The sequence below is a fragment of the Podarcis pityusensis genome (genome assembly GCF_964106645.2).
Source record: "Podarcis pityusensis genome assembly, chromosome: 8".
In the NCBI taxonomy this organism is placed as follows: domain Eukaryota; kingdom Metazoa; phylum Chordata; class Lepidosauria; order Squamata; family Lacertidae; genus Podarcis; species Podarcis pityusensis.
Genome location: NC_138033.1, coordinates 48670417 through 48682597, shown reverse-complemented (window position 1 = coordinate 48682597; position 12181 = coordinate 48670417). Strand labels below are relative to the sequence as shown.

General features: G+C 50.8%; 2 protein-coding genes across 3 annotated transcripts in view; both read right to left on the bottom strand.

Annotated features, from left to right (window-relative positions):
* VPS9D1 (VPS9 domain containing 1) overlaps positions 1-12072 on the bottom strand; it is a 34778-nt gene extending 22706 nt beyond the window's left edge. Inside the window, exons 1-9 of one of the 2 annotated variants that reach the window (XM_081017789.1) lie at positions 11505-12072; positions 8253-8328; positions 7463-7555; positions 7044-7206; positions 6765-6876; positions 5851-5913; positions 3429-3481; positions 3219-3306; positions 2445-2530 (exon numbers count right to left, since the gene is read on the bottom strand). In XM_081017789.1, coding sequence (XP_080873915.1) covers positions 2445-2530; positions 3219-3306; positions 3429-3481; positions 5851-5913; positions 6765-6876; positions 7044-7206; positions 7463-7541 — 644 coding nt within the window. In that variant the 5' untranslated portion in view covers positions 7542-7555; positions 8253-8328; positions 11505-12072. Of the gene's footprint in view, positions 1-2444; positions 2531-3218; positions 3307-3428; positions 3482-5850; positions 5914-6764; positions 6877-7043; positions 7207-7462; positions 7556-8252; positions 8329-10333; positions 10549-11504 lie in introns of those variants that run through there. The other variant, XM_081017788.1, reaches the window with a different exon arrangement.
* Positions 1-12181, bottom strand: part of FANCA (FA complementation group A) — a 260177-nt gene that overhangs the window by 189472 nt on the left and 58524 nt on the right. The window lies entirely within an intron of this gene.

The following is a 12181-nucleotide window of genomic DNA, read 5'->3' as shown; positions in this document are numbered from 1 at the left end:
AACATTTACATGCAGCCGCTGGGAGAGATCATCAGGAGGTTTGGGCTGGGTGTTCATCAGTATGCGGATGATACCCAGCTCTACCTCTCTTTTAAATCAGAACCAGTGAAGGCGGTGAAGGTCCTGTGTGAGTGTCTGGAGGTGGTTGGAGGATGGATGGCGGCTAACAGATTGAGGGTGAATCCTGACAAGACAGAAGTACTGTTTTTGGGGGACAGGAGGCGGGCAGGTGTGGAGGATTCCCTGGTCCTGAATGGGGTAACTGTGCCCCTGAAGGACCAGGTGCGCAGCCTGGGAGTCATTTTGGACTCACAGCTGTCCATGGAGGCACAGGTCAAATCTGTGTCCAGGGCAGCTGTTTACCAGCTCCATCTGGTACGTAGGCTGAGACCCTAACTGCCTGCGGACTGTCTCGCCAGAGTGGTGCATGCTCTGGTTATCTCCCCCTTGGACTACTGCAATGCACTCTACGTGGGGCTACCTTTGAAGGTGACTCGGAAACTACAACTAATCCAGAATGCGGCAGCTAGACTGGTGACTGGGGGCGGCCGCCGAGACCATATAACACCGGTCTTGAAAGACCTACATTGGCTCCCAGTACGTTTCCGGGCACAATTCAAAATGTTCGTGCTGACCTTTAAAGCCCTCAACGGCCTCGGTCCAGTATACCTGAAGGAGCGTCTCCACCCCCATCGTTCTGCCCGGACGCTGAGGTCCAGCGCCGAGGGCCTTCTGGCGGTTCCCTCATTGCGAGAAGCAAAGCTACAGGGAACCAGGCAGAGGGCCTTCTCGGTAGTGGCGCCCGCCCTATGGAACGCCCTTCCAGCAGATGTCAAAGCGATAAACAACTACCTGACATTCAGAAAACATCTTAAGGCAGCCCTGTTCAGGGAAGTTTTTAACGTGTGATATTTTACTGTATTTTTGGTTTCTATGGAAGCTGCCCAGAGTGGCTGGGGAGGCCCAGCCAGATGGGTGGGGTATAAATAATAAATTATTATTATTATTATTATTATTATTATTATTATTTCTCCAGCTTTCCTCCAAGGAGCTCAGGGTGCCCCCAGTTTACTTCCACAACGATTCTGCAAGGCATATTGGGAGGAAAGCAGATGTTTTTTCCTTGCTTTTTTCCTTTTTTTCTCTTTGACTTTTCTGTAATCTTAAAATTCTTAATAAATATCATTTAAAAAAAAAAAAAAAGGAAAGCAGATGTCTGATTATGTGCTAGAAGCCAAAATATTAGCTGACTGAAAATCCAGGCTACACAACAACTTAAGTATGCACCTCATAAGTCATTCCTGAAAAGTCCTTCCAAAGCTTCTGACAGATGCTCAGGCAATGACTTGTCTGAAGACAGTCACGGGGCAGGGAGTTCCCCAGCAGCTGATGAATGCTTTTCCCTTGCCGCATCTTACGGCGGGAGCATGGGCAATGCTGAGAAGGGCACTCACAGGCAACCTCAAGGCCACCACCCCTGCTTGGGCCACAATAATCTACCACCATTTTAAAAATATCATTTATTAAATTTCTATACCACCTTTCATCAGAGGGTCACAGAGCAGTTTACAATGTAAATATTGCAGTTGTTGTATAAGGGATTATTATTATTATGACCAGAATGTAATTGAAATTAATAAGATTTTGGAACACAGAAAAAAATATATCATCAAATCATCAATTCTAGCATGAAGGGGGCCACCCTATCTAAATTATATAATTCGGTATTTGAACAATTGGCACTAGTAATTATATTATAAATTGATATTGTTACAATGAGGCTATTATTGGATTGTAATTGAAAACTAATAAAACTATCCTCCAAAAATACAATATAAAAACACAAGAATACAGACATAGTAACAAACAAAAACAATAAAACAATACCCCTCCCACCTGCCAAAGACAGTTTAAAAGGCCACAGATTGTTTAATTAGCTGAAGACCTGAGAGAAAAGGAATGTTTTTGCCTGGCACCTAAAGATATGTAATGGAGTTGTCAGGTTAGTCTCCCTGAGGAGAGTATTCCACAAGCATGGAGCCACTGCAGAGAAGGCCCATTCTCGTGTTGCCACCCTCTGGACCTCTCAGAGAGGATGTACACGAAGGGCCTAAGAAGGTGATCTCAGGGTCTGGGTAGGTTCATATGGAGAGAGGTAGTCCTTGAGGTATTGTGGTCCTGAGCCATTTAAGGCTTTATAGGTCAAAACCAGCACTTTGAATTGGGCCTGGAAACTGACGGGCAGCCAGTGTAGTTGGGTCAGGATTGGCATTATATGCTCAAACCATGTTGTCCCAGTGAGCAACCTGCCCACCAAATTCTGCACCAACTGAAGTTTCTGTACCGTCTTCAGAGGCAGTCTCACATATTACATGCTGCAGTAATTTCTCCTGCCCAAGGCCTCCTAGCAAAGCCCACACAGGTTACAACCATTTGCTCCTTACCTGAGGAGGTGGGAGATGAGCTTGGGCACCAGGGACAGATCGTTGGGGCTTTTCCTCAGCTGGGCTTTCCACAACCTTGGCCACTCCTGTGGGAGCAGAGAACACCATTGCCTTGTGCCAGCCACCCTTTCCACTTGCAGAACAGTCCCCAATTCCCATCTGGCAAACACCGAAAGCTGCAAACATGGTGCTGGTTGACGGCTCCATTCCCCCCCCCCTCTGCTGTGTGTGTGTTGGGGGGGATGTCCCTCAGGGCCTGACCCGCCTAGGCAAGGGGATAAGTAGTCTAGCCTTCAGCCAGGGCGAGGGGGGAGACTTCCCATTAAGGGACCTTAGATTCCCTTCCTGTTATGATTCTGGATTTGCAAAGCGAAGGCTTAGCGCAGAGCACAGGAAGATGCTTTGGCCAAGTCAACCCAACACTAACCGGAAACAGCTCTCCAGGTTTTCCCAGGCAGCGGGTCCTTTCCCAGCCCCAAATACAACCCCAGGAGCTGAACCTGGACCCTTCTGCATGCCAAGCACATGCTCTCCAGCCAAGCTGCAGCTCTCCCCTTTAAATCCCCCAAGCACAACCAAGAATGCTGGGTGGATTTAGCCTCTCCGCCCCATTTCCAGACTCAGGCCCCCCACGGTGGCTCTCTGTCACCCCTGCCCTTTCCAGTAAAGAACCACATCCTTTCAGAGCTGGACCTTGAGAGGCACCAGGGAGAGGACACTCGGTTTTGCGCTGTCACAACCAACTACACCACCCATCGCTGGCCTCGCACGTACATGGTCCTGCTCGTACTCCAGGATCGCGGCGTAAATGGCCCTCTGCTCCTGCTCTTCTGGGGTCAGCACCGCATTGCTTGAAAACCTCCTAAGGAGATGCAAGCACAAGGCTCGGGGTCAGTGGGGGAGCAGAGCACCCAGGCCTCCCTTTCCAAGCCACGATCTAGGGGCACAAGGAGGCTTTGCTTGGCCCCCACAGGACAGACTCGCCTGTTGGCCGCTTCCTGCAGCCTCAGCCGACGCTCCTCCATCTTCCTCTGGAGCTGGAGGGAAGCAGAGTTAAGGTTTCACAATGCAACACTCCCTCTTCCTCCGCCTCTGCCAGAGTGACCACATCTCCCCAGAGGCCAACAAGGGGTCTCTTCCTCCATTTGCAAGCATCACAAGCTCACGGGCAGGTAAACATAGGAGGCATCCAGTAACTCCAGTCCTCCTGGTCAGTTGGGGGGGAAGAGAGCCACTGGAGGGGAAGAGAGGAGCCCAGCCACCAGCATATAACCTCACAGACATCCATACAAGGTGCGGGGGGAGGGGGAATTCCAAAGTCTACCAAGAGAAGGAAACAGTGTTGGGGGTAAATCCAAGGAAGGGAGTCTGGGTGAAGTGTGCGTGCCTAGCCTGGAACAGGGGGCAGGGAAAGGCATGAGGACAATGGCAGGATTGTCCAACTGCTTTCAGTTTTAAAAAAAGAAGATCAGGGGCAGAGGTTTGCAACCCACTAGCAAGACAAATCCATGGAGGAGAATGTGATGGTCTGTCCCTGGTTATTAACAGAAGGGTGGGATTTGACCTACAGGGTCAGAACCACTAAATCTCAGTTGCTGGGTACGAAGAAGAAGAAGAGTTTGGATTTGATATCCCACTTTATCACTACCCGAAGGAGTCTCAAAGTGGCTAACAATTCCCTTTCCCTTCCTCCCCCACAACAAACACTCTGTGAGGTGAGTGAGGCTGAGAGACTTCAGAGAAGTGTGACTGGCCCAAGGTCACCCAGCAGCTGCATGTGGAGGAGCGGGGAATCGAACCCAGTTCACCAGATTACTAGTCCACCGCTCTACACAAAGAAACAGGCGAGGCTGCTGCCTCTGGGTCCCGACTGTGATCTTCCCAGAGGCATCTGCCTGGCTCACTGCGGGAGATGTGACACTAGACTTGGCCAGCCTTTGGTGCCCTCCAGCTGTTTTGGACTACAACTCCCATCAGGCCTGTAATTGTACAGCCATTCTAGCTGGGCAACCTGGCTCCCCCACAACATATGCAGGCAGAGGTTTTTCCCTGAACGTAAGAAAGAGAGCTTTGTTCAGGCAGGTGGCGGGAAAGGCTCATCAGGAGAATGAGGGCTCATAAGTAATGATTCAGGAGTTCAGGAGCAAGGCAAGAAGTTCAGCGGCAAGTGTAAGCAACAAAGATGTCCCAACAAGTTTGCCCGCCCCTCTTGCCACACTTTTAAAGCCAAGATGTGGCATGCGCACTCAGGAGATGCTCTCGCCTCAAGGGAAGGTCAAGACTGCAAGTGCATGCTCCGAGGGGCAGCTGGGTCTGCTCTCATCTGCGAAGGAGGGGCCTGGTTCTGACTCCTGTTCAGTCATTCTGCCCCCTCCCTTGGCTGATTAAAGCCCTTCCCAGCTTCCACTGAGGCTCTCTGCTTCGCAGGAAGGTCAAGAGGGAAGAGATGGCATCCCTGCTCTCTGTTCCAATGTGACTGAAATCGGGGTGGAAAGGGAAGGTTCCTGCTTTCTCCAACCCAGTTTCCCACAATTCAGCTCTCTACCCTTTCCTTCCCCTTCCTCCCTTCCTCGATCCCAACAGTGCTGTGGCGTCCATGACCTCAGGCTTCATGTGAGTTGTAGTCCAAAGCAGCTGAAGGGCACCAAGTTGGCGAGAGCAGGCCAGCCCTGCTTCCTGGCTTACTCTCTGGCCATTCTGCTCAAGAAGTGGCTCACCTTCCTAATTCCCTTTTCAAGGCCCGGACTATTCTGCGCACCCTTAGGCCCAGTAACAGCCACCTCTTCCTTCTCTGCACCCAGACTTCTCCAGCTAGTTGTCATTTTACAATTTGCCCTGCAGCTGACTCCTGGAGGCATTCCAGTTTGCCAGCATTCTTCTCCCACCTTGACAATCTCAGTAAAGTAGAGACACAAAAGCTGATCTCCCAGTAATAACCATCAACTCCCGCACAAAGACCCAGACCTTCACTCAGAGTAGAGCCCCTGAATAACTAGGGCAGGGGAAATCTAGACAGTGCCCTCCATGTATTGTGGGCTCAGCTCCAGCCAACACGGACAGCAGTCAGGAGTGATGAGGGAGGCAATGCATCTTTGCATGCAGAAGGTGTCCCAGGTTTAATTCCCACTGGCTTCTCCAGGTAGGGCTGGGAGAGTGTTCCTGCCTGAAATCCTGGAGAACCACTGCTGTCAGTCATCTGTTTCTACAAGAGTTGTAGTCAACACCTGGAGGGAATCAGGGTTGGCTACCCCTGAAAAATTAGACAGGTATGATTTAATCCCATTCACAGATCTGAGAACCTGCAAGGAACTGTCCCTGCCAAACTTCTTACTGTCATGGCCCCCTGAGTTGGCCACCTCCAAGGATGGTTGAAGAGCAATTAAGCATCTTCCCCAGAAAAGGATACTGTCTCTTCTCGCGCTTTGGCAATCACCAAGTTCTCCATCATCTGGCGCTGAAGGGAAAGCGTCTGTAGGGTAAACAAATGGCACTGAGGCTACACTTCACAGAACTGTTTGGACCAGGAGTGGGGAAAGAAGAAGGACAAGGACACCAAAAACATTTCCTCCACAAAGCAACCATAGAAGCTGTGGGGGCCCCAAATCCCCCACCTCTGTAGCCTGGAGCTTCACATGCATGTTGTCACTGCTGGTACAATTTGTCAATGGATGGTGTTGTGTACTCATTATGCACAACTGCACCACCATCACTACTGTTAGGAAATTGCTATGGTGGCAGGTGGTTTGTTCCCTTGAAATTAGCTTCTTAAAAAACAGGAGATGGCAGAGGCACAGCCTGCTGGGTACCAGAAGGCAACTAAGCACCTCCAGGGGAGTAGCCCACAGCCATGGCCAGAGCGGGGGAGCCAGACGAACAATGTAGGGGTCTGCTCTGCATTGTGCTGCACTTAGGGATCAGCCAGGAAGAGGAGCTGCAACTTCCGCTTCCACCACCAACCCAGTGCCACATTTTCAAGGCTGTGCAAGGAGGTCCCCACTCCCAAAATTCCCAGGGCTCTTGAAAAGCAAGCAGTTGGGCAGTGGGGAGCAGGGAGGAGAGGCAGGACACCCCTTCAAGATTTGCTTTGCCAACGCATTCCCCGCAGGGAATCCGCTTGCAAACCAGCCCCCAGCAGGACCGAAGGAAGCGCCTTTTTCCTCCTTCCAACCACATGTTTAATTAAGCATATGGGCTGACGCCCAAATCAATTCAGGGCCCAGATGTGGGTCAACTTGGCCCCAGATCAGGATGGTGGGGTGGGGTGTTGTACTCAGCCCTATTGGGACCCATCCTCCAGGCCACCCACTGCACTCCACTTGCCAGCGATGTCTTCTGCATGGTTTGACTGGGGTTGAGGCGGGCCAGCCGAGCCTCGTAGGTGGCCTTCAGCTTCTGGTTCTGCAGCGATGCCTCCTCCAGAGGGGTGAGCTCCCTGCACAGGAAGCAGAAACGCTTCAAAGGGTCAGCAGAAACAGAGGAAACTCTCAGCCCAGAACTGGTTATCCCAGGAACCTCCAGCAGAAGGCTGGGAGCCTCAGCCACCACCCTTCCCTTACCCCCCAAGGCAAGCCCCCAGCACACCAAGAAGGCTCCCCTTACTTTTTCGCACACTGCACTTCTGTAATTTGCAGCTTCTGGAACATCTCGGGAGGCAGGAAAGGCGACAGCTTCCCACCTTCATCCGAGAAGACCCTGCGGTGGCGGGAGACAGGAGCAGGGCCCAAAATCCTCTCCGCTGCTGCCAGCTTCAGCTTAGTTTTCCCTGGTGTCAGGGAGAAAAGACAACAGCACAGCATTGGCAAAGAACCACAAAGCCTCCCTGGCCCATCCCTGGAAGGATTTGCGATGAGCTGTTATAACTTGTTATGCGATTTATGAACAATTCACTAATGTGAATATTAAACATGCAGCCCCCTCCTTAGCTTTCATCCTGGAATTTCAGCCCAAAATCACATTTTAACAACAACAAAATTAATAACAGAAATGAAGCAAGAGAGAGAGAGAGGAACACCTCTCACCGATTTTGGCAATGCTGCTTTTGGCTCTTTCCAGGCACTGCTCTGCCACTTTCAGCATCTTGGGAGTGTCGGGTGTCATGTCGTTTCCATCCGCTGTAAGGGAAGGACAGAAAAAGTGCAATGCCTCAGCCCCGTCACATTTGGAAGTCAAATATCCTCAGGCTCGCTATCATCAACCACAAGGTCACCTTCCCTGCCCCCATCTGGCCAGAAAGGCTACGCTCTCCATACTTGTTCCACAACGATTGGCCCATCTTGCAGGAACCGCATCAGGAAAGAGCAGCCCCAAAGCCTTCCACAAACACACTCAAGAACTGCAGCAATTGGCAATGTGCCTCCAGCCAACAGCAGCTTAACAAAGGGCCTTCTCAAGAGTCCCTCCACCTCGACATTCTGAAGGATCCATGCCAGATGGAGCCATGAAATCTGCCCAGTTTTGTCCAGCCAGCCTCACTATCCAGGAGAGGAGGGATGTTATTGACTAGCAGGAAAACTTGGTGGGGTGGGGCACAGCAGAGTTCACAACTCGCTAAGCAAATACACTGGTTGCTATCTCTGAGCTCTACAAATATTTGTTATGGTCCTGAGTATCCAGACGTGTTTGCTTATTCCTAACAGCCCTCCTAGTCCCCTGTAGAACACATTCTTAAGAGCCACGGAGGCAGCCTAAGGGCTCAGCAATCCACACGAGCCCATCGCCACCTTGGGAAGTGGCACCTTCCAGCCACGAGAAACATAAACCAGCCAGGAGAGCAACCACTTAAGCTGCAAAGCAAAACCCTAGACACACCATTGCCTGCTGCCGCCTCTTCCAACAGGACCTGGGAAATGTAGCTGATGCTCTTCAGGTATTCCACGTAGGCTTCCTGCCAAACAGAGGGAGACAGGAGAGAAATTCAGTTCAGCAGGGCAAGTCCCCACTATCGGTACACAGCTCCTCCTCTTCCCATCCTCACGACCAGTCCAAGATGCTTGGCTGCAGTGCAACAATTTGGGAGGCATGAGTCAGAATCCTGTCCCAGAGGATGCTGCACCAGCTCTCTCAGGCCGTGTGCTATTTGCATTGTCAGCCCTGAAAATATTGCCACTTGGGGTGCTATAGAGCAGGGGATAATAATATAAGAAGAGCCTGCTGGATCAGGCCAAAGATCCATCTAGACTAGCATCCGATCCTCACAGTGGCCAACCAGATGCCTATGGAAACCTGCAAGCAGGATTCAAACACAATAATTTTTACTTTGTCTCTTAGGCCTACAAGTTCATCTCTTGTCACCGGTATCTGCCTCAGTTTCTCATACTCCCCTCTTGCAGAAGTTAGTTCAGGCCATGGGGTCTGCCCTATATCTTCCATAGTGAAGACAAGACCCACATAACTCATTTGCTTTCTCTGCAATTTCTTCTCCTTTAGCACACCTTTGACTCCCTCGAGTGCCAAAGGGACCAACCAGCTGCCAAGAAAGACTCCTGCTACTAATACATTTAAAGAACTACTTTGTAGTTGTCTTAATGTTTTTAGCAATGTGCTCAATATATATTTTTAGCATTCCTTGCTGTCTGCAGGCACTTTTTGTGCAAATGTTTGTGCTTTTTTTTGTTCCCTTCATTTGGACAAGACTTCCACTTTTTTAAGGAAGCCTCCTTGCCTCTAACAGCACTGGCATCTTCTTGGACCTCGTGGTACCTTCCTGATCTGCAGTATACACTCCAGTGGAATTTCTAATATTATGTTTTTAAACATCTCCCAAGCATTTTGGAATGATTTGAATCTCCTGACTTTGCCTTTCAAATTTCTTTTTACCAATCCCATTTGGAGGAAGTTTCCTTTTTTGAAATAAAATGTGGCCATGTCGGCTTTTCTTGGCAATTGGCTATTTACAGGAACATTTAATGTAATGACACCACATCTGTTGCTCTGCTCAGTTTTGCCTCTGGCCATGCCCACCCCTGACATGCAACCCCTGAAAAGTTGGCCACAAAGAAATGCTACTCTCAGCCCTGAAAGGAGTGTGGCAGGCTCTAATCCTAACTTGAAGCCAAATAAATGAGTGTTCGTGAAAGGGCAAGGCCTAGCTTGATCCAACATGGTACCCTCCAGATGTTTTGAATTCCACGGTTGGAGGCAGCTATGCTCTTGAATACTAGTTGCTAGAAAACACTTTGCTGAGAGTGTTCTTGCACTCAGGCCCTGCTTTCCCACAGGCATCTGGTTGGCCACAGGATGCTGGACTAGATGGGTCATTGGTCTGATCCAGCAGGATCGTCTTATGAACTACAGCTCCCATCAGCCCCTAACAAGGGCTGATGGGAGTTGTAGTCCAAAACATCTGGAGGGCACCAGCCTGGTGCATTTAAATCCTCCTAAGGAAACCAGTAAAGGAAACCCACTGAAGGCACCACATGAATAATCGTTTTTGTGTTTGTTTTTTAAAGACAGCAATCTAGTCGTGGAACAAAGCAACGGACGCAGACGGCATTTGCAATACGGAGCTTGAAGCGATGCGAGGCGTGTGCAAGGGCGCTTCCAAAGCAAGGGTAGGGGGCCGGATGCCAAGGCCGAGGAAAGTGGGGAGCTGGGCAGCGCTGACCACTGGATGGGCCGCTGGCGCAGAAGGAGCGGGATGCCCCGCAGGGTCTTTGTCCGCCGCAGAGGAAAGAGCCCCACCCCGCCCGGGCCCGTGGACGTCGGGCAGAGAGGGGCCTGGGGAATCCAAAGGCACCTCAACCCCTCCCCTCTCTTCAAAGCCATGCCAAACCCCCGGCAGCAGCTAACACGGAATGCGCATTCACACGTACTCCGACCCGAGCAAAACATCCCCTCTCCTTTAAAGCCGGAGGGGAGCTGTTCGCCGCCCCTCCCCCATCCCGTCTCACCCGCGGCCGGTCTCCGGCGTCCAGCTCGAGGGCGCCCCTGGCCAGCTTCATGGCGCCCTGTAGCGGCTTCGCCCCTGGCTCCGAGGTTGCCGGGGAGGGTGCCGAGGCGGCCATGGCTGGGCCGGAACCTTTCCTCTAGGGAGCACCGCCCGGTCGGGAAGAATAGAGAGCGGGCACGGCAGAACCGGATGAGTTAGAGCACCGGAGCCGGGGCAGATGAGGTCAGAAGTGGGCGGAGCTGTTGCCAGCAGCGCTCACGGTCTGCTTTGCCATTGGCCGGCAGCGCGCAGGGAGGCTCGTCGCTTTTCCCGAGCGCGACCTTTAGGCTCGCAAGACGCTCCGAAAGACCCTTTGGGGCCTTGGTTGTTAAGGATTTTGCGAGGGTTGCCATATTTCAAAAAGTAAAATTGTTGAGCTTTTGAAACTGTTTCCGCTGGTTTTTCCATCGCGTTGCCATACATCTAGGTTTCCCCTGAGATTTTGCCGAATCGGCAAAATTCCCACCATTTTTACACCCTAAAACCAGGACATGTCAGGATTTTTCCTGACGTATGGCAAGCCTAATTTTGCACTGGCTCACCACATCAGCATTATGCTCCTCTGAGCAAGGATATCGCAGGCTGGTCCCCTTGCAGTGGGGGTGCTACATGAGAATATTTGGGAGGAGAGCACAAAAGTATCAAAGGGTATTTTGCGGGTGGTAGCGTACTTTTTCGCTGCATAAACAATATACATTTAAAAAATATAGTTTCCCCTCAAGGAATCCTGGAAACTGGTTTGTTAAGGGTGCTGGGAACTGAAGCTTTGCAAGGAGTAAACTACAGTTCCCAGGATTCTTTGTGAGAAGTCATGCGTAATGTTTGGTGTGTGCAGGCTTAGTCTTACATGTAACACACATATGCAAGCCCATAGCAAATATGCTTATGCACCTACAAAACCCACAATTTTCGCAATACGTACGAGAATTATCCTTTGCACTTCTCAGGTTCCTTATTACCCCCTAAGCATGCACAGAACACCCAGAACACACTCCGAGGCACCTTTATTATGCCACCAATGCTTTAAACCCCCCCCCCCGGATTTTGGGGCAAAATTGCCCAGTTTAGAAGATACACTACTTATGTAGTAAATTAAATATTTATTATACAGTGGTGATAATAAACAACATTACCTATGCAAAGAGGCTTTTCTTCAAGTAACAGCAGGGGTCTAGTGGTAAAGAATGGGTTGCTTGTCTTGAGGAGTGTCTGTCTGTCTGTCTGTCTGTCTGCTTGTTTGCTTGCTTGCTTTCCAGCACCACAATGGCATCTACTTTCTGTAGATCCAGGATCAACTCTCTACAGGACCCTGCCCGTCTTCAGAGCCTCCTCACCTCATGTGCTCACTGTCGTAAGTGAACTAGGTGGTGAACACCATCTTTCTCTCTGGAATGCTCTCCTCAGGAAAGCTCAGAAAGTGGATAGAGAAAACTTTTTGTCCCTTTTTCATAACACCAGAACTTTGCCCCCATCGCAGGAGCCAACTGGGGTCCCCCAAAGTTGATGGGCACTGCTATTCAAATGGTGTGCGCGTGCCATGTCTTGTGATCAATTGTGCGGGATAGGACCTACCTGCCCCAACCCCAATATTTTAATCAAGTTGGTGCTCGTTATTTGCCCCGATCCCAAACAGCCTTTTGACTTAAAAGGCAAAACTCTTCCGGTGCATTCCCCTGCCAGCAGTCTTTCTCCAGGCGCACCGCTGCCCTCCCTACCCTGCGGGCGCATCCGTCGAAGCGCATCGGCTAAGCGACTTTCAGCCCGTTTCTAGGCCCGCGGCAGACCTGTTCCGGGCGAGAAGAGGCGGCTC